This window comes from Littorina saxatilis, linkage group LG4 (assembly GCF_037325665.1).
Source record: "Littorina saxatilis isolate snail1 linkage group LG4, US_GU_Lsax_2.0, whole genome shotgun sequence".
In the NCBI taxonomy this organism is placed as follows: Eukaryota; Metazoa; Mollusca; class Gastropoda; order Littorinimorpha; family Littorinidae; genus Littorina; species Littorina saxatilis.
In genome coordinates, this window is record NC_090248.1 from 65,876,400 (window position 1) to 65,901,909 (window position 25,510).

Sequence of the window (25,510 nt, forward strand, 5' to 3'; positions counted from 1 at the left end):
ATGATTGCTCCCGAAGCAGCAGTTGTGTGTGTGAGAGAGAGAGAGAGAGAGAGAGAGAGAGAGAGAGAGAGAGAGAGAGAGAGAGAGAGAGAGAGAGAGACAGAGACAGAGACAGAGACAGAGAGAGACAGAGAGCGATCGAGAGCGATCGAGAGAGATAGAGTATTTTCTGCACAAACAATAATGCATACAAGTACAAGTATAGGTGTGTAGGTATGTACGTGCGCTCGTATAGTCGGAAGTCTGTTACTCTGTTCGTACACGGAGCCTTCTCAACTTTTCTTTGCCTCACTAACAAAAGTAAAAGCATTAAATTGAAACATTTGGAGCTAAAGGACTTCCAGCAACTTCCGCATGATCATTTGATTTATTTTGCGGCCAATGTAACAGCAACAACAGCAGGACTGACAACAGGAACAACAACAACAACAACAACAACAACAACAACAACAACAACAGCAACAACAACAACAACAAAACTCAAAAATCATACGCACTTCTTCAGGTGGACACACACACACACACACACACACACACACACACACACACAAGGAACTGACTGACATGTTGTCGACACACCCCAAGACGAGACAACAAGATGTGACAACTCAAACGACGTATTCAGATATCCTTACGTACAGCACATCCGTAAAAGAACAACTACATGAGAAAAAACAGAAGGTTCCAAAGACCACGTGCCAACCTCAAAAGAATGGAAGCATGAACCATGACATCAGCATCGAAATGACACCAGAAAAGTCGTGCACAAAACCAATGACGTCATCAGGAATAGAGGTGAATAAAAGGGTTGATCAAGTCAGAGATATAACATCGAAATCGCCATACGAGAAGATGGAAAACAAAGACCATGAAGCCGAAAAGGCAATGACGTCAACAACATCGAACAATCTGACGTCATCAAGAAATCCTCGTGTAAAAAAGAAAAACAAAAGCCCGATCAGCGTGTTGAAAAGACATCGCCGTGAAGATTCTTTTGACTTTGTTGATTCAACAGCGAGTGAGTCCAATTCAGATGAAGATCAGGAAGACGTTGTGTTTGAAAACCTGTCGCGACAAGAGCACAGAGAGGAAGAAAACTCTCTACCAACAGTCTACCTCATTCATGACAGTGTATTGAAACATGTCGATCCAGGCCGAATGCAAAAAACGTACGGTCTGAAGATAGTAAAAAAACATGTAGTGAACATCAAGGATTGCCAAGAAACAGTGGAGAACATTCACAAAACTCCAGATGCAATTATGTTTCATGTCGGGGTGAATGACATCAAGAAAGAAAAAGGTCAGAGAGCGGCAAAAATGATGACCAAATGTGTGGAGGCAGCCAAACAGCGATTCAAAGAAGCCAAGGTTGTCGTGAGTAAGATCATTCCAACTAACGTAATGGATCTGAACACTCAACGAGAGGTATTCAATGCTGTGTGCGCAGCAGACATGGCGGAGACAGGAATTTCCTTTGTCTCACATGAAAACGTATATTCGCTGTCGAACAGAGACGGAATACATCCAACGATGAAAGGCGCGGCAGTCCTGGCAAGAAACATTGGCCAACACCTTGACCATATTTTGTGGGAAAGGCAGGGAAACCATCACTCAGAACACCAAGCTGCCAGACCAATCCAACAACATACGGGTCATTATCATCGCCAATTTCATCACCAGTCTCGCCCACCACCATTTGAACGACGACACCAGCAAACGGGAAGACAGAGAACATGGGAGAGCAATGGAAGATGGAGTGGACATCATCATAGTCCACCAAAGAGAGATTCAGCCTTCATGCATCCTCACATGATGAGACCATGGAACTGGAGTCCACAACCACGACCACGCGATAGATATTTCTTTTAATAATATCGTGATAGATATTTTGTTCGTTAATAACGTATTCGATTCTTTCAAAAATGTTAGTGTTACGACGAAGGTAACTTTTCATACAAACCATACATGTTTGATAGTAGTACATTCAGTATTAATGTTTTGTCGTGGAACCTAAAAGGGTATAAAGAAACAATCGACGGACAAACAACCAACAAATTGCAGGATGATAACGTTATACAATCTTTATGTGGATATGACATTATTATGCTGGAGGAGATGCACCTGGACGAGGACCATGCCGAAGAAGTATTTCTATCAGGATTTGTAAAACGTCACTTTTATAGAAAGAGAAGAACAAATGCAACCAGTGCTTCTGGGGGTATTAGTTTATTCATAAGAGAAAACATATCTTCAAACTTCCAAATCCTACAAAAAAGCAACAGTGACATTATTTGGCTGAAAGTTCAAAAGGATAACAAAGAACACGACATTTATTTAGGGTGTGTATATATTCCGCCCGAATCGTCATCCTTTGGAAAAGATTTTACTGAGGAATTGTGGGACAAGTTAGAGAATGACTTAGATGAATTAATACCCAAAGGTAACGTGATCTTATGCGGAGACTTCAATGCAAGAACGGGTGAACTGATCGATTATCTAAAGTTAGATAGCGAAAGTCTTAGGTATTCTTTGCCATCGACTTATTGCTTTGACTATCTACATGAAAGACATTCTTCAGATAAGGTCATACAAAAACAAGGTAGAAGGTTGATAGATTTGTGCCATAATAATAACATGTATATACTTAATGGAAGGTCCTTGGGAGATTTAAGTGGGCGATACACATGTTATACACCCCAGGGTTGTAGTGTAGTAGACTATTTTCTTTGTTCTCAGGAACTAATCAAGGATGTAATACATATGAAAGTAAAAGATTTAACTGTATATTCAGATCATTGTCCTTTAGAACTAAGAATTCGAATTCCGTTCAAAAACAAAAATGCCAATGTTAAACCTAACATCAATTGTAAACATAATAAATGTTCAATTAATAACCAAGGAAAAGCAGAAGATATAATATATCAGTGGGACAGCAATTCACAAGTTAAATTCAAACAGGAGTTAGACACACGAGACATGAAACATTTACTTCAGAACATAAACGACGAAATTGAAACAATGCATACATGTGAAGAGAAATATTACTCAGACGAGTGTGTTAACAATTTAACAGACAAAATAACAGCAATGCTAAACACGGCTGCAAAAAAATGCTTGAACAAGAAAATCAAGAACCGCAATTTTACGAAAAAGAATAAAAAACATAAAAAATGGTTCGATAGTGACTGTTTTTTACAAAGGAGAGAATTAAAATCATTATTAAATGCTCTAAATAGATACCCTTATGATGTAAATTTATGTCAGAAATACTACTCAAAAAGAAAAAAATACAAAGCAATATTAAAGAAAAAGAAAAGGATTTTTAAAGATAATTTAGTAAAGAAATTGAATGACGAATTTAATAACGATCCAAGTGCTATGTGGAAAACTCTAAAAGATTTAAAGACGATGGGTGAAGTCAATACAACTAAAAAATGTGCAATCAATCCAATGAAATGGATTGATCATTTAGAGAAATTGATAGGAACAGAAACTAAAGTTTCTGATGAAAGAAAATACATAGTAAATGAGGAATTAAAGAAGATGCATACACATTGTTATACACCTATTTTAGATGACCCCATAACAGAGAAAGAATTAAAAAAAAGAATGTAAAACGTTGAAAAATAAGAAGTCATCCGGAAAAGATAGAATAACCAATGAAATTATAAAAGCAAGTTTAGATCATATGACTAAAATATTAGTTAATCTATTCAACATTATTCTTACAAGTGGTAACTATCCTACAGAATGGAAGACTGGAATAAGTGTACCATTGCATAAAAAAGGAGATCCAATGAATCCGAGTAACTATAGAGGAATCACTCTTAGTAGTAATTTGGGAAAATTGTTTTGTAAAATCATAAATTCAAGAATCAACAACTTTTTAGAAAAAAAGAATATTTTGATAAAAGAACAAGCTGGGTTTCGAAAAGGATACCGAACGATGGATCAAATATTCATTCTGAAGAAAATTGTAGACGATATTATCAATACTAAAAATGGTAGATTATATGGATGTTTCGTAGATTTTCAAAAAGCTTTTGATAACGTTTGGCATGATGCACTTTTACTTAAGATATACAAAACTGGCATAAGAGGTAAATGCTACAATATAATCAAAAACATGTATATTAATACAAAGATATGCACACAAATGCAAGGTGGATATTCACCAGATGTATTGGTTAAAAAAGGAGTACATCAAGGAAATACATTAAGCCCAACTCTTTTTAATATTTTCATTAATGATATAACAGATGGAATGCCTGACGTTGATTCGCCATACATTAACCAGAATACAAAAATATCGTGTCTACTGTATGCAGATGATCTAGTACTTCTTTCAAAATCAAAAATAGGATTACAAAATAAGTTAGATTATCTAAATAACTATTGCCTACAGTGGGGTTTGAAAATTAACATAGAAAAAACAAAAATTATAGTATTTTGTCATATAAATCCAAAAATGCACACAATATTTAAATGTGGAACTGATGTAATCAAAGTAACAGATCAATATAAATATTTAGGGGTCATATTCAACAAGAATGGAAATTTTGATACAGCTCAAGATCATTTAAGTAAACAAGGAAATAAAGCAGCACATTCCCTCCGCAGAATTTTCAGCAATCAAAACGTGCAAATAGACACAATGATACATTTATTTGATTCACTTGTAAATCCGATATTAACATATGGCGCTGAAATCTGGTATCCGTTTACGTTTAATAATAAAATAAAACAAACAAATACTGATCATTTCTTTGGATCATGTTTATCTAGCAAAACTCCTCATGAATTTGTTCATATCAAATTTTGTCGATTCCTTCTTGGGGTTCATAGAAAAGCTATGTGGATACCTGTACTGGGGGAATTAGGAAGGTTTCCTTTAGGATTAAAAATGTTATCACAAACAATAGCATTCTGGGCGCATATTCTAGACTCCAAACAAGATTCGTATATACATCAATTATATGACTCAATGTTGCACCATCCGACAGAAACGCCATGGCTACAATTTGTTAGACAATCTCTTTGTAACTTAGGTTTTAGTCACGTTTGGCATAACCAATCTACATTAAATGTACACAAATTAAAGTTTGCCATTGACAAAAAACAACAAGAGGAATATATAAGATACTGGACAAAAGAAAAATCAGATACATATTCCAGACTTAAGTTTTATTCTATGATCAGTAAATCTTACGAAATGCAGTCATACTTAATACAAATTAAGAATAATAAACACAGAAAGATGTTAAGCAGATTAAGGACTAGCACACATTGTCTAAAAATTGAAAGTGGAAGACATCAGAATATCCCTAAAGAAAATCGTCTTTGTATTGAATGCAATGTCATAGAAGATGAAATACATTTTCTAGATAAATGCAATAAATATGTTAAATTAAGGGATGAATTTAAAGAAGATGCTTCACATATCAATATGAAATATGCTAACAAAAATCCAAGTAACTTATTTTTAGAAGACGAAGTTCAAGTTCGTCTTGGCAAATTTGTTACGGATTGTTTTAGCATTGTATAATGCATTATTATTATTTGTTGTTTGTTGTGTCAATAACTTTACTGGTTCATGACAATAAACATTATTCTATTCTATTCTATATTCTATTCTATTCTATTCTATTCACACACACACACACAACTTCACCAGAAGTCATTCACAAACCAGTTTTTTGGCTCACGAAGTGTAGCCTATGCGATCGTAACTTTGTCTGTCTGTGCGTGTGCGTGTGTGTGTGTGTTTGTGCGTGTGTATGTCTGTGGTAGAAACTTTAACATTTCCGAGTCTATGTGTGAGTGGTTATCCAAGACTATGGATAAAGCTCGCATAAGATTACGTCACGGTCAAAAGTGTTTGACGTCAATTAATGCATCATGACGGCATGCCTCCCTGTAGTCTTTCTCTCTCGCGTGGTGTGTGTGGTCTCGGTCATTGTTATTTTGAGCGGCCCGAGACTATTTGTCAGTCGTGTCCCTGTAAGTAGGCTACATGCAGACAGACAGATCTAGATCTAGTGTCTCTCTTTCTTGCACAGTGTCACCTAAGCTTACTGTGTGTGTGGGTGTGTATGTGTGACGGAGTGATTGAGTTTGTGTTACTGTTTGTCTATTTCTTACGTGAGCCTTGAAGGCTTCGCCTCTTGTCTCAGTCTCGTGCATTGATGGTGATTTTGATCCAATCGATGCAGCACTGTGGGTCCGGTGTTCTTCCAGTCATGATATATGCTGTAGTGCCTGTCAGGAATTCTTGATGAGGATGAGTAGAGTCTGATGCTTTTGTACGTGTTACCAAATAGCAGTACAGTACCCGGCAAAAGAAACGCAACTCATTCGCACCCACTGTTGCAAGTGATTTGGATTGGATTGGATTGGATAAGATTTACAGTCCAGTGAGGTTACCCTCATGGAAATTCGGGCTGCTTTCTCCCTGGTAAAAGCGAGCTGCCATACAATACGGCGCTACCCATATTTTTTATTTTTTTCCTGCATGCGTGTATTCATTTTCAAATTGTCGTAAAATATGAACCAGATAAGGTACATAAAAAAGGAAGACAGATTCGCGGAGGATATTTTACTGGCTGTATGATTAGTGCATATTATTTAATCGTTTGCTTATTTTACCTTTTCATCAACTGTTTCTTTTGCCGGGTACTGTACAATGTAGAGTTGTTTTGTTCTTGGTGTTTTTTTTTTTAACCGTTCATTGTTGCATTCTGTGAATATGGGAAAGACATTCTCCGTTCTTGTTGAAGTCAGTTCATGATACATCAGGTCGGTGTAGAGACCTTAGGGCAGTGTCTTCCTTGGTAGTCCCTCGAGCGATTTTAATCTGTTCCTTAACCTGTTAGAGTTCACTCAGTTGTGTTTTATTTAATACTAGTAATGAGCACCTATAAGTAATCACCCCCACACATCGGGTATGCAAATAATGACAATGGGAGAAGTAAAAGTGTTTTTATAAAACATGTAACTGGAACACACGCCATAGTAAACAGAGAAACCCCCTGAAAATTACACAATCATTCAAGACGTGACACACACAAGAAACCGTAGAATGGTTGCAACCAAACCAGCGCCTCAGTGGCGTCAATAACATAACTTGGGTAGCTTTTTTAATGTCTGTAAAATCACTAACATAGACGGTTCAACCTCACTTCCACACTGAAGTCAAAACGTCCCATTCTATATGCCAGGTGGAGCTGTCGGAACATGATGCCAGCAGTACGGTGGACGCAAGCGATGCCACCCCATTGGACTGTGCGGGTACTCACAACTCGACGCCATCAACCTGTGCTGAGCCCCACGTGATTACAATGCCACTGAAAGTACATGCCGCCACCAGCAAATTGGATGACAAGGGTACATTCAACCCTTTACTGTCGACCAGTGCGGTGCCCCGAGTGACTTTAATCCCACTGAATGTCGATGTCAGCAGATTGGATGACATGGGCAAACACAACCCTTTACCGTCGACCAGTGCGGTGCCCCGAGTGACTTTAATCCCACTGAATGTCGATGTCAGCAAATTGGATGACATGGGCAAACACAACCCTTTACCGTCGACCAGTGCGGTGCCCCGAGTGACTTTAATCCCACTGAATGTCGATGTCAGCAGATTGGATGACATGGGCAAACACAACCCTTTACCGTCGACCAGTGCGGTGCCCCGAGTGACTTTAATTCCACTGAATGTCGGTACCAGCAGATTGGATGACATGGGCAAACACAACCCTTTACCGTCGACCAGTGCGGTACCCAAAGTGACTACAATACCAGTGAATGTCGGTACCAGCAGATTGGATGACATGGGCAAACACAACCCTTTACCGTCGACCAGTGCGGTACCCAAAGTGACTACAATACCACTGAATGTCGGTACCAGCAGATTCAATGAGGCGGGAAATCTCAACCCGATATCTTCGACCAGTGCTGAACCTCACGTTAAGTCTTCAACCCAGCTCGAAGGAGATGCTCAGCCTACATCCCTGAGCAGGCCAAAAAAGCGTTCTAGCAGGTTAGCATTTCTGTGCCCTGAATGTGGAAAGACGTACCGGCACGGCCGTTCTTTGAGCAAACACCGCAGAATCGCGCACATCAAAGACAGCCATGTACCCCACACGTGCCCCGTCTGCAAAAAGCGATTTGTTGAAAAGGGTAGTTTTGAATCGCACTTCACCCAAGTACACACCAAAAAGCGCATCAAGTGTCCGAAATGTGCACGTACGTACTCAGGCAAGAGATCTCTTGCAGTTCACAATTGCCCTGGCAGTGAGCGACAGCGTACGTTTATTTGCGACGTGTGTGGCAAAGTGTTCACGACCAAACGATCTCTCAGTGACCATAGTATCAGTCACCAGCAGACACGCAGCAACCTGTGCCCTCATTGTGGCAAGGCCTACAAGTTCCGATCCGGCGTATTTCGACACCAGCAGCGATGCGACATGAAGGGAGTTGTTGAGAAGACCAGCCTAGACACCAAACAATGCATAAAGTGCCGTAAATGTAAACGTACATACGCTAGCGAGAGGACTCTTGCAAGTCATCCTTGTTTAGAACCACGGCCAGTCGTTTGTGATGAGTGTGGTAAAGTCTTCTGGAACAAAGATAATCTGCGTAGGCATAAGGTCATTCACAAGGATGGACATTATTACCAGTGTCCAAAGTGTGGCACGAAGTACAAGAACCGAACCAGCCTATGTAGGCACAAGAAGCGATGCGGCCAGCGTTTGGACCCCGAATAGAGGGGCCTGAGGTCTTCCGAACACTTGACACAAAGCCTAGAATGTTACGTTTGTATGGCGCTGAGGCGTGCCCATGTCTAACACTAAGTCTAAGCTGTTTCTGGCGTCAAGTGATACCCATGCCTTGAACTTAGTCGAATCGAATCATATTAACTACTACCGCTTATTCATATTATCACTTTCCTTCAGTGCCTTGTTCTGATTCGTAGCTCTGCGCCTGTTTTTTCCGATGACACGTCAGCTTACAAATCCGAAAGGAAAATGAGCAGCAGTAAAACTTTCTGCCAATATTGTGCGCGATGTTTGCAGTGCAGGACGTAGCACACACAGAACAGAATTGGAGTAGACAGTTTGGCTCACTCTGGAGTAGTAGTTGTGCTTAGTGTTGGTGATGTTGTCTCAAGCTATTGCAAAGTGTGAGTTCAGTCAACGTTGCGCATGATTGTACAAGGAATATTTCCCCCGAACACTCGTGGAATTGTTGACCTTTTTTGCAATAAGGAATCAGAACATGATATTATTTTTTTTATCCGAGTGAACTCTTAAAACAAGTAAAATCCGATAGATTTCGTTGTTTCTGGGAAGAATATCCATTTCAAAGCATACAAGATAGAAAGTGTGTACAAAGACTAGGATTTGAAATAAGCCGGTGTAGCTATGTCAGTTTTTGCTTGAATACAGCTTTCGCATTTGGCCTTGTTGAGTTCTTTTCTTTCTTCGTTCATGGGCTTAGACTCCCACGTTCACTCATGTTTTTAGCACGAGTGGATTTTTACGTGTATGACCGTTTTTACCCCGCCATTTAGGCAGCATACGCCGATTTCGGGGGAGAACCTTGTTGAGTCATTCAAGCTCCTCTCTGATGACCCCCCCCCCCCCCCCCCTTCCCTACCAAAGTAGACTACTGATGATCAACCTTAGGTACTTACTATTTATGGGGTCAAATTCGTTCAGCAATAAAAGGGTATTTTAACTTAGAAACGTCCTTCATCGCAAAATCCTTCCCTTCTCATTCGAGTAATCACACGGTAAACGTTTTCAAAGGAATCGAATTTTGGGGTGAAATCTATTCAATTTCGCCACCGATTTCCTTCACTTGAAAGAAATTGACATGCTTTTCTCCCTCAAATAAGTGTACCTCTTTTATTTGACCGGGTAACAACATTTCAGTCTCGGCTATACACCGAATGCGAAAGCTCGTTTCAGGCGAACATTGATATCGTAACACCGGTTTGCTTTCAGATGGAATCTCAGTCTGGAGGGGTTTCTGACAAGTGGATGGACAGTTTCGTTCAGGCAGAAGAGAGTCGAGTAAAAGTAAAACCACGACCACCTCGTTTTTCTAAGGACCACTTATGCGCTGGATGTGGGCAAGTGTTTCCAGCGCGCACCTACTCAGGCTTTCGACGACACGTGCGTCTTTGTCACGGACAAGGAAAGCCGCTTCACATGGTCTGTCCGATTTGCCCCAAAAAGTTTCATTGCACACTGGACTTTGCTGGGCATATCAACTCGCACTCTGGAATCAAACCGTTTCAGTGTGATACGTGTCAGACAAAGTTCGCCTACAAAAAGTCCCTGACCAGACATGTTCGTGACGCTCACCCCTCGCACAAAGAAGCCGTCCAGTGTACCGTCTGTGGCGCATTTTTTGGTTCTGCGAGGTACTTGAAAGAACATGAGAAAGGCCACGAAGCAGGGGCTGCCAGGTACGCGTGTGAGTTTTGTCATAAGAGATTTAAATACCGCGCTTCGTTGTTCAAACACAGAAAAAAAATGCCGGAATAAACATAAAACAAAATGATTTCATTTTGGTTTTGCTTCTGTCACTGGCATCGGAAATAAGAAGAGTTGAAACTTAAAGATCACATTTATTAATACCGCGCATCTTTGTTCATAGACAGAAAAACTTGTCGAGATAAAACTGAAGCTAAATGGTTTAACTTTGGTTTTGTTTCTATCGCTGTCAATGCAGGGTCACCCAACAATATGCAACTCACTAAAATGTTAACACTGCAACTCCTGCATCTGTTCAATAAATTCCTTCATATTTTGTGTACACAAGCTTCAGATGTGGAATGATTATTTAACACAATTGCAAGTATGTAGGTCAAGGTCAAGGGGCTTTGATTTTTGCACGTGCAATTTATTTTTTGTTTTTCAAATTTGGTGATTGCCTCAACAGTAAGGGTTAACACTGACTGAGCAGTAGCACCCCTCGTCCGACTGAAATCCTCCACAATCTCTGTAATTACTGTTTCAACTCATACATTTTGTATGCAATGCCGTTCAGCAAACCAACAGGTAAACATCTTGAGTGATGATATATATCACTTAGTGTGGCTACCTCTCAGTGACCTCGTGCTTTTGAATAAATCCCCGAGTTTGGAAAACATTTTCGAAAGAGCTTAAAAGTCTATTTCATATGAAAACGTTTTGAACTCATCCTATATTTCAAGCCAATTGACATCAAATATGAAGTAATTCGCTGTAGGACTTATTAGCATTTTAAGGGGTTGCGTTTGGGGGGGGGGGGGTGTCACCCTTTCGGAAATCGGAACAGTGCAAATATCAAAATGTTTCTTTCATTACTGTGTTAGTTATCAACAAATCATTTAATAAATAAAGTAGATGTGTACTGCCGGGCAGTACATACCCCAAGCGAAGTCGTCCATCTGTGTGTACATGATTCTCTCTCTCTCTCTCTCTCTCTCTCTCTCTCTCTCTGTCTTAAAATGTGTCATCGATGACGTGTTTTCATACTTGCTAATGCGGCAGGCTAATCATGACGTCAAATTGAAACTTCTTGAAGTCTCTCAGAAAGGGACATGAAAACCATGTGGGGGTTACTGGTTTGGGCTGAAAAAAAACCCAACTCCACCTAAAATTCAAGCGCCTATGGGGCTGAATTATGCAGCATAAATTGTGAAACATCAGGATATCTCACACTTTCAATTCTGCCATCATGTCAAATCTGACAACAAACCTACCCACAAAATGTCATAAATATCGGTGTAGAATTGAGACTTAACGGTTTTTAACTGCCAAAAATAAGTTTTTTTGACTGGAATAGTTTGTCTTGAAATTCAGTTTGGGACAACGGACCCACCCACTAAATTTCATAAAGATAGGTGAAAATTTAAATGTAACGGTTTTTAACTGCCAAAATTATGTTTTTCTTCTGGAAAAGTATGGAGTGAAAATCAGTTGGGGACAACGAACCTACCCACAAAATTTCATAAATATCGATGAAGAATTGAGATTTAACGGTTTTTAACTGCCAAAAATAAGGTTTTTTGTCTGGAAAAGTATGTCTTAAAATTCAGTTTGGGACAACGGACCCACCCACTAAATTTCATAAAGATAGGTGAAGAATTGAAATTTAACGTTTTTTAACTGCCAAAATTATGTCTTTCTTCTGGAAAAGTATAGAGTGAAAATCAGTTGGGGACAACGAACCTACCCACAAAATTTCATAAATATCGGTGAAGAATTGAAATTTAACGGTTTTTAACTGCCAAAATTATGTTTTTCTTCTGGAAAAGTATGGAGTGAAAATAAGTTGGGGACAACAAACCTACCTTTAAAATTTCATAAGAATCAGTGAAGAAATAGGATTTAACGATTTTTTAACAGCCTTGACACTGAACATTTGATAAATCATTGGTGATGTCATCATAACCCAGTCGTTGTAGTTGTCGTCGTAGTTGTTGGTGTTGTTGTTGTCATGTTCGTTGTCGTGATTGTTGTTGTTCTCGTGTTGTTGTTTTTGTTGTTGTTGTTGTTGTTGTTGTTGTTGTTGTTGTTGTTGTCGTCGATGTCATTTGTTGTTGTTGTTGTTATCGTCGTCGTCGTCGTCATCGTCGTCGTTGTCAGAGGTTATTTCTAAAGATTTCATTGATAGTCTTTGTTCTCGTCACCAAGACTTGCTAAGAACAAGCTTGGAACAGCAAGAGTTCCAAGAACAAGATTAGAACAACTCATTACATCATTACCAGTACGTCATTTGTATTTAGAACACACTTTAGAAAAAAACTCTTCAGCTACAAACCAGTCACCCTCACATGTCCGAGGTGTTTGTCTAAACCACTTACTGAAATGTTTTGAGGTTTAATGACCATACACATGTTGAACCGGTGAGTGTCTTCCGCTGCTTAATTCGCAAATAACTATTTTATTAAAGTCCGCTTGAAACGCTCAAAGATGAAATTCCATGTTAAAAAGTGACAAAAGTTTCACATTTTCCCGTTGTAACAGCTTCCGATGATATTATATGAAAATTCTGATCCTCTGAGAGGATTCCCCGAAACAAAATCAGTTTGTACGCCTAATTTTAATAGAATTGTCCAAACAGTGTCGCTAATATTGTGCTAAAAGATGAATTCTAGAACAATGTCCAGACAGACACCACTTGGCAAAAAAAATTTCAGTGCTGGGAGATGAAAAAAAAAACTACCTCGCTACGCGCGGGCTCCGCCCGCGCTCCGCTTGGATAAATAAATGTTTTCCTATTGTTCTTCTCATTCACTTGTTTGTTCTGTTTGGGAGGTTGCCTCAGAACTACCACTCATTTTCATACGAATTTTAATGTGATAATTATTGTCGAATTTCTGCCAAAAGTCATATTCTAGACTAGAGCAAGAAGTATTCAATGAACATGTGCTGTACATTACTACATGGATTTTCAAAGTGCTTGCAGGCCACTGTAGTTGGTTATTAATGATTATTGATTAAGTACGAAACAGAATGTGTTCAATGTTTTTGAAGTCTTTAATTCTGACAAAGTGTGTCACTGTCATAGGAAATTATTTTCGGACTTAAGAAGTTCTGCAAAATGATATTGATTTACTGTGGTTGAAATTATTTATTCTAGGGTTCAACGTCAGGGTTTAATGGTTTGTTGTTTATCTCCCGCTTGTATGGTTTGTTTGAGATACCCTCTCAGAACCCACCATTCGTCGCGATACAAATGCATATGATATATGGTCGAATCTATGCGATTAGTCGCCATTTAGAGGACATGTGCACTGAAGACGTACTGTAAGTATTGACTGATTTTGTGTTTTTGATAGGTTATATTTCGAAGGGTTTCTCGTTGTTCTTTGGATGAAAAATATTTTTGATGGGTTTTCGAAAAAATTGAATTCTGTTTGTTTACATAGTTAAATTATCTGTTTTGGCGTCACTGTTTTTGCCCAATATTAATAAAGATGTTAAGTCATTTTTGCTGTTCTTGTCTGCTACTTACAGAAGAATGTGTATTAACGCACACACAATGCCATACTCTCTCTCTCTCTCTCTCTCTCTCTCTCTCTATAGCGTAAAGCTCTATAGCTTTGAGTGACAAGGCATATCTTCTGCGCCTTCTTGCAACAAGGACTTATTATTTTACAGTAGATATTGCTGAATACGCTTATCTTTTTTAACAGTAGATATTGCTGACTACGCTGATCTTGATTTGCAAAGAACACTCTGCAGGTTCAACATTGTTTTGGTAACAGACTTTTGTAGGCAATAAGTATGCCCAAGGAAAGTGCGTTATCTGATCTCCGCCTTGCTCACTTGAATGTGTATCACTTGCGTAACAAAACCGCGGACATATGTGTACTGTTGAATCAGGGCAAACAACCGTTACATATATTAGGCATAAGCGAGACGAGACTTGATTCGAATGTTTCTGATGACTTTCTGAATGTACCCCATTACTCTATATTCAGGCGTGACAGTGTGAGACCGCAGCAAACTGGCCTCGCCGCCTATGTACACGAATCGTTAGTTAATTACACTCACCGTAGACCTGATTTGGAAGTTGAGAATGTTGAGTGCCTGTGGCTTGAAATCAAAATTAATAAGTCTACCCCTCTGCTCGTGGGTTTCCTGTATAGGAACCCTGCTGCATTGTCAAACTGGAGAGATGATTTTATCGACCTAATGGACAGTATCAAGAGCCAAAATAAGCCTATATTAATATTAGGCGACTTCAATATCGATTTGCATAAACCACAGACAGCTTGGTGCACAACTTTGTCCCTCTTTGGCCTTCAACAACTAGTTGAAACGTCAACAAGAATAACTGCATCAACAGCGACATTAATTGACCATATATACACGGATAACAAAACAATGGTTTCGAATGTTAATGTGGTTAATTCTGGCATTAGTGATCATTACGTGACTTGCTGCTCATGGAACTATATCATCCCAAAATGTCATAAAAAAGGACACACAACCATCGAATATCGGAGCTTTAAAAAATTTCACGAGTCTAAGTTTTTCATGGACTTATCTTCAGCTCCGTTCCATGATGTGTTTAATTGTACTGAGGCTGAGGAGGCGCTTAATTGTTTCTCACGTATACTCTACCCGATTGTTGACAAACATGCCCCTCTGAGGCAACACCGAGTAAAATCCCCTACATTACCACCATGGCTTACTCCTGAGATTGTAGAAGCTATGGCACTACGTGATTTTTTTAAGGAAAATCAAAGGAAATCAGAATTTAAAGCACAACGCAATAGAGTTACCGAGTTAGTACGCCAGGCAAAAAGTAATCATTTTCATAAATTGGTTGAAGACAAAAAAGATGTTACCACGCTTTGGCAAGCCATAAATGAAGTGTTAGGTAAATCCCAGAGAAGAAATACCAGATTAAATAGCGCCATTTCTCCTGACAAATTCAATAAGCACTTTCTGTGTTTGGCTGATCGATTGAAACAATCTAAAAATGTAAATGAAGAAGTCGAGGGTGGGGACACCCTGTTGTTTAGACTAAAAGAATTTTGTAGTCATAAATTGAAATCACAAGATTCATTCTCTATCCCAACTATTGCCGTACATGAAGTTGGAAAATTTATAGAAAACCTTCAGAATAATAAATCCATGGGGCCTGACAAAATCCCCCCGTCGTTGCTTAAATTAGCCCTACCGTACATAGTGGAATCCCTAACGTATGTGTATAATCTTTGCATTGAACAAAATATTTTTCCTGATGCATTTAAAACGGCAAAGGTCGTTCCACTTCCTAAAAATAAAGATGTGTCTGACCCTAATAACTTCAGGCCAATTTCATTGCTTCCTATTTTATCAAAGCCTTTAGAGAAGCACATCCAGAAGAATCTTCTGAACTACATGGAAAGGTACAAATTATTTCACAACTTTCAATCTGGGTTTCGTCCGAAACATTCCTGTAGTACAGCTCTTTCATCACTATGTGATAACTGGCTATCGGCAATTAATCGTTCGGACATTTCAGGGGCTGTATTTCTTGATTTTAAGAAAGCTTTTGATCTTGTAGATCACACATTACTTTTACATAAACTCGCATTGTACGTGAACAATCCCGCAACGTGTTCATTCTTTAAATCATATCTTGTCAACAGAACACAGTATGTTTCTATAAACGGTAAAACATCTCCCAAAGGATGTTTAAAGAGTGGAGTCCCCCAGGGGTCAGTTTTAGGGCCTATCTTGTTTTGTGTATTCATTAATGACCTCCCCCTTCATATATCTAATTCCAAAGTTAAAACAGAATTTTTTGCAGATGATTCGACGCTTCACACAAGCTGTAGGACTGTTCAAGAAATTGAAATTTCCTTACAGTCTAGTCTGAATGAAGTCAACAGTTGGTGTAACCAGAATTGTATGATAGTGCACCCAGGAAAGACAAAAAGCATGATTATTACAACAAGACAAAAACACCAGTCACGACCTCTTAAGTTAAATCTTTCTCTGGAATCACAACCTGTTCAGCAGGTAACGGAACATCGTGTTTTGGGTGTGATAGTCGATCAAGAATTAAAATGGCAATCTCATGTACATTATATTTGTCAAAAAGTATCCAAGAATTTGTTTCTGCTATCAAAGTTAAAGCAATATGTCGATATCGCAACACTAAAACTATTTTATCATGCCCACATCTTATCCCATATTAATTACGCATCAACTCTTTGGGATGGTGTCTCTGATATTCACATGAAAAAATTAAACTCTCTACATCGTCGGGCAGCTAAAATCATGTTAAATGGTCCACAATTATCAGCTGATTTGAAGTTAAAGAATCTAAACTACCTGCCGCTAGTTAAACAGTTACAGTTTAATAAGACTGTAATGATGTATAAAGTATATCATGGCGAAGTGCCCATCTATATTCAGGACCTATTTCACAGAGTCACCGAAAGGTACGGGTCTATCAATTTTCTACCACCAATACCCAGGATTGATTTGTTCAAAACTAGTCAAGCCTTCTCTGGCGCTATGGTGTGGAACTCCATTCCGTCTGGAATAAGATCATTAACCTCACTAAAGAGTTTTAAACAAGCTCTGCATAATCATTTTATGTCTACCTAGATGGCTATACTAGTCTTAACACGTGTAAGTAGCTGTCAACAATTGGCAAAGCTTTATGAATTACACAAATATGTTCTTTATTATATGTATTATGTGGAATTTATGTTGCGATTTTCCATCATCACTTCATCATCATCATCATCATCATCATCATCATCATCATCATTATCATCATCATCATCATCATCATCATCATCATCATCATCATCATCATCATCATCATCATCATCATCATCATTATCATTTACACCATATAATCATTATTAGCATTAGTGTAAACGTTGGTATCGTGTGAATTTTACCGTCGATCACTTTCCATGTGTTAACATGTTGCATGTTTCGCTTTCGATTTGTATGTTGCTTACTTTGCCATTTTATTGTTTATGTTTATTTGCTTGTTTGCTTACTTGTCAATTGTTTGCTGGTTCGTTCGTTTACTTTGTTTATTTGTCATGTTGCTTTACTTGTTTATCATTTATTAGATATTTGTATTAGAAGTAAGGACCGGTTGTAAGAAAAGGCGTCGCCTTAAACCTCTATCCTTGAAAAATAAAGTTCCATCATCATCATCATCATCTCTCTCTCTCTCTCTCTCTCTCTCTCTCTCTCTCTCTCTCTCTCCCCAACAACCAGCTCTGTGGGAAGGGGGTGTTGGTGTGGCGGCTAGTAGGTGTGGGTAGCCTTTTTTTTAAGTTTTTGATGTTGCTGCCAACAACATTTGGAAATCGGGGGTATATTAAACAATTTTGGTCTGTTTGTGTGTGTCATTTTTTCTTTTTTCTTTAATTACATCTATTTTCTACCATGTTTGTGAATGGGTCGTTGGCCTACACAATACAATCAATGCCAGTGTCTCTCACACACGCCGCCTCACACGAATACACAAAACTAATTTCTTTCAATACAGATACCCCAGAAGGTAACATAGTTTATGCTCTTCTTATTTATTCCATACAGTCTAATTCAGGAAATACACAAATTCCAGCAGCCACGTTTGTTTGTTTGCTTAACGCCCAGCCGACCACGAAGGGCCATATCAGGGCGGTGCTGCTTTGGCATATAACGAGCAGCCACGTATATATGTCACAACATATATATTTAGTCATTAATGAACAAGAACACTTATATCCATCGTTTAGACTTTTATTTCAACACTAGGGATTGCCTGGCTTGTTGAGTGTTTTCACCCAATATCACACACGCGCACGCACACACCCAACATCATTTTTCGATTACATCGAGTACGCTTCAGCTGAAAATTAAGGGTACTGCACACATATAAAAGTATAGAAACATAGAAGATTAAATTAGAAACTATGGGTCGCAAGCGGCGCGCTAATTGCAAACAGCATGCGCAGCAAGCGTAAAAAAGATCTAGGTGGACCTGTATCCTGGCGCCTGAGATAATATCAAGCAGTGATGACTCATGAGAGTCGCTCGTTCTGTTCAATGCTTATTATTCTCTGCCAGGAGATTGGTTCTGTTCAATGCTTGTTATTCTCTGCCAGGAGAGTGGTTCTGCTCGTTCTGTTCAATGCTTATTATTCTCTGCCAGGAGATTGGTTCTGTTCAATGCTTGTTATTCTCTGCCAGGAGATGGTTCTGCTCGTTCTGTTCAATGCTTGTTATTCTCTGCCAGGAGATGGTTCTGTTCGTTCTGTTCAATGCTTGTTATTCTCTGCCAGGAGATGGTTCTGTTCGTTCTGTTCAATGCTTGTTATTCTCTGCCAGGAGATGGTTCTGCTCGTTCTGTTCAATGCTTGTTATTCTCAGACTCTGCCAGGAGATGGTTCTGCTCGTTCTGTTCAATGCGTGTTGTTCTCTGCCAGGAGATGGTTCTGCTCGTTCTGTTCAATGCGTGTTGTTCTCTGCCAGGAGATGGTTCTGTTCGTTCTGTTCAATGCTTGTTGTTCTCTGCCAGGAGATGGTTCTGTTCGTTCTGTTCAATGCTTGTTATTCTCTGCCAGGAGATGGTTCTGCTCGTTCTGTTCAATGCTTGTTATTCTCTGCCAGGAGATGGTTCTGCTCGTTCTGTTTAATGCTTGTTATTCTCTGCCAGGAGATGGTTCTGCTCGTTCTGTTTAATGCGTGTTGTTCTCTGCCAGGAGATGGTTCTGCTCGTTCTGTTTAATGCTTGTTATTCTCTGCCAGGAGATGGTTCTGTTCGTTCTGTTCAATGCTTGTTATTCTCTGCCAGGAGATGGTTCTGCTCGTTCTGTTCAATGCTTGTTATTCTCTGCCAGGAGATGGTTCTGTTCGTTCTGTTCAATGCTTGTTGTTCTCTGCCAGGAGATGGTTCTGCTCGTTCTGTTCAATGCTTGTTGTTCTCTGCCAGGAGATGGGTTCTGCTCGTTCTGTTCAATGCGTGTTGTTCTCTGCCAGGAGATGGTTCTGCTCGTTCTGTTCAATGCGTGTTGTTCTCTGCCAGGAGATGGTTCTGCTCGTTCTGTTCAATGCTTGTTGTTCTCTGCCAGGAGATGGTTCTGCTCGTTCTGTTCAATGCTTGTTGTTCTCTGCCAGGAGATGGTTCTGCTCGTTCTGTTCAATGCTTGTTATTCTCTGCCAGGAGATGGTTCTGCTCGTTCTGTTCAATGCTTGTTGTTCTCTGCCAGGAGATGGTTCTGCTCGTTCTGTTCAATGCTTGTTGTTCTCTGCCAGGAGATGGTTCTGCTCGTTCTGTTCAATGCGTGTTGTTCTCTGCCAGGAGATGGTTCTGCTCGTTCTGTTCAATGCTTGTTATTCTCTGCCAGGAGATGGTTCTGCTCGTTCTGTTCAATGCTTGTTGTTCTCTGCCAGGAGATGGTTCTGCTCGTTCTGTTCAATGCTTGTTGTTCTCTGCCAGGAGATGGTTCTGTTCGTTCTGTTCAATGCTTGTTGTTCTCTGCCAGGAGATGGTTCTGTTCGTTCTGTTCAATGCTTGTTGTTCTCTGCCAGGAGATGGTTCTGCTCGTTCTGTTCAATGCTTGTTGTTCTCTGCCAGGAGATGGTTCTGCTCGTTCTGTTTAATGCTTGTTATTCTCTGCCAGGAGATGGTTCTGCTCGTTCTGTTCAATGCTTGTTGTTCTCTGCCAGGAGATGGTTCTGCTCGTTCTGTTTAATGCTTGTTATTCTCTGCCAGGAGATGGTTCTGTTCGTTCTGTTCAATGCTTGTTATTCTCTGCCAGGAGAGTGGTTCTGTTCGTTCTGTTCAATGCTTGTTGTTCTCTGCCAGGAGATGGTTCTGTTCGTTCTGTTCAATGCTTGTTGTTCTCTGCCAGGAGATGGTTCTGCATAACTCAGACTTACTCTTGTCGTTATATGAAGTCTTATATCGCGCGCGTATCTCCAGACTCGGACTCAAGGCGCAGGGATCTATTTATGCCGTGTGAGATGGAATTTTTTACACAATACATCACGCATTCACATCGACCAGCAGATCGCAGCCATTTCGGCGCATATCCTACTTTTCACGGCCTATTATTCCAAGTCACACGGGTATACATGCCGTATGCATTTAAAGCTATTTTGTCTCTTTGTTTCTCACATGTTGAAATAGCGCTCTGCCTCATTGGTTTAAGATTCTCTTATACAGTATTGAGACATAGTGTTTGCTGCCGCGGGAGCCACAGAAAAATGTCCCTCTTTCTCTTTGCTGCGCTGGCCGCGAAACCCCTCCGCGCGTAGGCGTTCCAAGACACCGGGTACTTAGGGTGTATAGAATTATTAAAGTCTGAATGAAATCTGCAATACCCGTAATAAGATTTAAAATGTTAAAGAACCGACAACATAATGTCTTGTGTGTTAATTGTCCATGTTTAAAGATGTTGGCAGTTCAAGCCAAACAAAATACCAATGAACCTATTCTTGATTTCTGATTTAATGTTCCTATAAGAAAGACACCAACGTAACCTGTAATCTAGGGGAGGGGAGGGGAGGGGGGGTGGTAGAATGAATTATGGTAACACAAACAAGAAGAGAAAAAACGACTCATATATCAAAGCAGCACACGTTCTTACACGTGACCATCTTGAAGCAAACCAACATGGCAATGGATTTCTCTCATATCAGTTTGTACAGTTTCTGCATCAATTTAAACGTTTGAGTGACTCAGAACATTAGCTGGCTTACGAAAGATAATCAGACATAACATTGGGGAAAGATGCCACTGCAGAGCAAAGATGTGGTTGTCTGCGGCAACGTATTGAAGGCCTAAAGGTCAAGGAGGTTTATATTTCACAAAATAATTAATCATCCGTCGTAAGTTATGGACCTCGGGAGACATTGTTGGGCTCTTTCGTGCAATCGAGTGTTTACAAGAGGCTTCAGGGAACGCAAAGCCATAATTAGTTACTGATGCTGATTATATGGTGTTTGACCAGACTGAGAACCCACTGTCATGACATCATTATCCAAACAAAGAACGTGTTTCCTTGTATTCCAGATGACGCCACTGATTAGTGCTCAAGATTCTTCAGCCTTTCTCGACATCAGCGCAAAAACGGAGGCTTCGAGGGGTGTAATGTCCCCTCAAGGGCCACCCAATGACGACATAGCCCCCTTGACTCCACTTTCAACCCTGACGCCTCTGAATCCAACCACAACCGGGTTCTTGTGTTCAAATTGTGGTCATGTTGCAAAGTCCAGACACGGTCTGAAAGCACACGAAGCCCTGAAGCACGAAACCTACCGGACCACATTCAAATGCCAACACTGCCCGAAGAGATTCATGAAGAAAATTAACTTCGAATCTCACCTCAACACCAAGCACTTGAATGTGAAACCGTTTGAGTGCGGTACATGCGCAGCGAAGTACGCATCGAGGGACTCGTTGTACCGACACGTCAAACACTGCAGCTTCAAGAAGCAGCCGACAGATCCAGTGGAACACAAATGCCATCAATGCAACAGAGTGTACACTCGAAAAGATACCCTGTTATACCACCAAAAGGCCAAGCATGGCGTTGGGCTGTCGTACACATGCCAGGTTTGTTTGGCACAGTTCCGCTACAGATCCGCTCTCAAGATTCACAGGGACGCCGGGCGGTGCGGAATCAGCCAGCTAGAAAAGAAGTAATCATTTCAACTAGCATTTGTTATGAAGCTCGGTGTCCGTTCGGCCAACAGCCCATAAGGTAACCATTTCAGCACTGACCCAAGACGACCCAACCCGGTCACTAGCCCATTTCAGGTCTCCTCTAGCAGCCGGTAGCCAGCTGTCCACACACCCCCCCCCCCCCTCCTGCATTTGTATTTTCTTATATCCCATGACCTCCCTTCTTTGTCTCTGTTACTCCAGTATGGGTATATATGTTGTATTTTTATAGCTCAATAAATACATCATGGACTCAAAAAAATATATGATAGTGCAGATTCCGATTTGGGCGAAGAACTACTTTGCTCCCGACCTTTGACCTCGCGCCGAACAATGTGACACATTTGTATGAAGTTCCAAAATCGTATTGCACGGCTCAGAAAACCATATCAGTTGCACGCAAAAATGAATCTCAGAACTGATCTGATGTATGAGATGCAATAAGCAAACGTTTCTTTCATTATGAAAGCAATGCAGGTGGGAAAAAACGAACATTCAACTTACAAGATAACCAGATGCTAGCGAACCAAAACAAAAACACGAGTACCCTCCCCTTGCTTCGTTAGCAGACGACTTTTGAGAATCTGTCAGACCGTCCTTACCTGGCACGGTTGGGCTTCGCTATCATCAGCTGTTTCACGTGTTTTGCGAGCAAGTCTACTCTTTTGCCTGGCTCTGCAGTAAGTCCACATTGGCGATGAAGGTATCTAAGAACTTAACATGTGTGTATTTTTCCGTAATCCAGTCATATTCTTTCAAAATGCAATCAAGCGGCGGTGACAGACTTGGGTCCTGTTTTCATCGCATCAATACCAGTTTAGGTTCATGCAAACACACTCGCAAAACAGTTTATCATGTAGATACATTTCAAATAGGGAGCAAATGGTTAAATCTACATATGTGTTCCCTAAAATTTGCTTCTCTGTCAATAAGACTAATTGTATAATAATGCGTTCGAAAAAAACAACGTGGAATCGATTCTGAATCGAGTCGAGTAAGCCAAATGGGGGCCAAACCGGTTTCCCCGTTCCGCCGACCTGAAACGCAAAAGAATTGTGCGCTTCAACTAAATGGATTTCTATACGACTTCATTACTTTCTTGCAACTTATGAACCTTTACTTAACGCTTTTAAACGGTCTGAAAGTAGTGTTACCGCGTACTTATAGATGCACTCATTCGTTTTATTTTTTCAGCGACGGTCACTTAGTTTAAGGTTGCAAAAAGGCCATGTCTCGCTGAAAACACTGTTTCACACTCCACAGATCGCAAAAGTGCCGCTAGTAGTCTACACTTTGTGTTTGATGGTAGAATGGGATATACAGATTACAACACTCGTGGTTTTTTATATGGCTTGTATTTCAGTCAAGACCCAGCGGGAATATCAATCGAGAGCCACTCGCCAAAGGCTCGTGTCTCCCGATGATATTCATCCGCTGGGTCTTGACTGAAATACAAGCCATATAAAAAACCACTCGTGTTGTAACCTATACATACAAAGCCGGGTTTTCCCGTGTAACATGCCCCTAATGGCTTTGCCGTGAGGGCGTAAAACTTACATTTTCTCTCTCTGACTAGCATTTGTAGTATTTTCTTCAACAGCTTTCTCATTTGCCGAAAAGGATAGGAATAGTCATTTCAGCTTGGTTTTTTACATTTAGTCAAGTTTTGACTAAATGTTTTAACATAGAGGGGGAATCGAGACAAGGGTCGTGGTGTATGTGTGTGTGTGCGTGTGTGTGTGTAGAGCGATTCAGACCAAACTACTGGACCGATCTTTATGACATTTTACATGAGAGTTCCTGGGAATGATATCCCCGGACCGGGTTTTTCATTTTTTCGATAAATGTCTTTGATGATGTCATATCCGGCTTTTTGTAAAAGTTGAGGCGGCACTGTCACAACCTCATTTTTCAATCAAATTGATTGAAATTGCATTTCAGCTTGGTAGCTTAAAAATTAATTAATGACTTTGGTCATTAAAAATCTGAAAATTGTAAAAAAAAAATTTTTATAAAACGATCCAAATTTACGTTTATCTTATTCTTCTTCATTTTCTGATTCCAAAAACATATAAATATGTTATATTTGGATTAAAAACAAGGGGGATCTGAAAATTAAAAATATAAAATTATGATCAAAATTAAATGTTCGAAATCAATTTAAAAACACTTTCATCTTATTCCTTGTCGGTTCCTGATTCCAAAAACATATAGATATGATATGTTTGGATTAAAAACACGCTCAGAAAGTTAAAACGAAGAGAGGTACAGAAAAGCGTGCTATCCTTCTCAGCGCAACTACTACCCCGCTCTTCTTGTCAATTTCACCGCCTTTGCCATGAGCGGTGGACTGACGATGCTACGAGTATACCACCCCGTATAACCGGTTGGTACGAAGAAACTACCCACGTTCCGGTTCAATCCATTTCAGCTCTCACGCGGCGGCAAAGCGAGGTGAGTTGCTCCACAAATTGCATCATAACTTTCACAAAAAGACATTTTATCGTATTATTGTTGTTTGCACTTTAGCATAAGAAGTATGCGTACCATATTCCAGAATTATTTAATTATTTAAATGCACTTGTAAAAGGGGAGCAGAGAATATTGACACATTTCAAGCGTTCTGCGCCAAAATGTTGACTTTTCATTGTTATTATGGAATATTTAATGCAAGTAAAAGATTATAGTCAACGGGAAAGTCAAGATTAATCAATTCTTGAAACATGAGTGTACGTTTTGGTCTTTGAAAAGTTGCAATTCGATTACATGTCAAGAAATCGCGTAGCAACTCTACAAATTGCCGGTTGATACTCTCACGCTCGGTAGGGTGAGACTCTCACGCAAAGTTTTTATTCTCTGGTTGAGACTCTCACGAATGATTTTTGCTTTATTTGAGCAAAAAACCCAACAATTTACTCGTTTATGCAGGCAATCTTTGTTTGTCCGGTATTTTGCCACCGATTCCTGTTCTCTCTCTCCCCCCCCCCCCCCCCCCCCCCACACACATATATACATGACCCCTCTCCCCATCATAGAGTTGTTATGTTCCCTTTTCCCCTATTGTAGTTTCGGCAAACTCGGGGTGTACCGCCTCTTTACAGACAGTATGAGCTGTCATTCATACCCTAATACACCCTTGATAATGTAAATGTCCGAGAAAACCCACACTGTTGCAGATCCTCTGTTATTGGGGAAAACTAGGATCATGGTGATATTCTTGACATGATTGACTTGAATTTCTGCTTGTTCATGATCAAAAACTATATTCAAGTACATTTCTAACTGTGTAAGAGGCATGTTTGGAAGTGGATTGTGGAGTAAATATGTA

The 25,510-nt window shown here is 39.9% G+C and overlaps 1 protein-coding gene across 5 annotated transcripts in view; it reads left to right on the forward strand.

Moving 5' to 3' along the window:
- The window catches only part of LOC138965405 (zinc finger and SCAN domain-containing protein 26-like), a 122,801-nt gene that overhangs the window by 67,000 nt on the left and 30,291 nt on the right, over nucleotides 1-25,510 (forward strand). The window contains exon 4 of one of the 5 annotated variants that reach the window (XM_070337544.1): nucleotides 21,532-22,258. The exons of 3 other annotated variants lie outside the window; for them this stretch is intronic. In XM_070337544.1, the coding sequence (XP_070193645.1) occupies nucleotides 21,532-22,164 (633 nt within the window). In that variant the 3' untranslated portion in view covers nucleotides 22,165-22,258. Of the gene's footprint in view, nucleotides 1-10,007; nucleotides 11,257-21,531; nucleotides 22,259-25,510 lie in introns of those variants that run through there. One more of the 5 variants, XM_070337552.1, reaches the window with a different exon arrangement.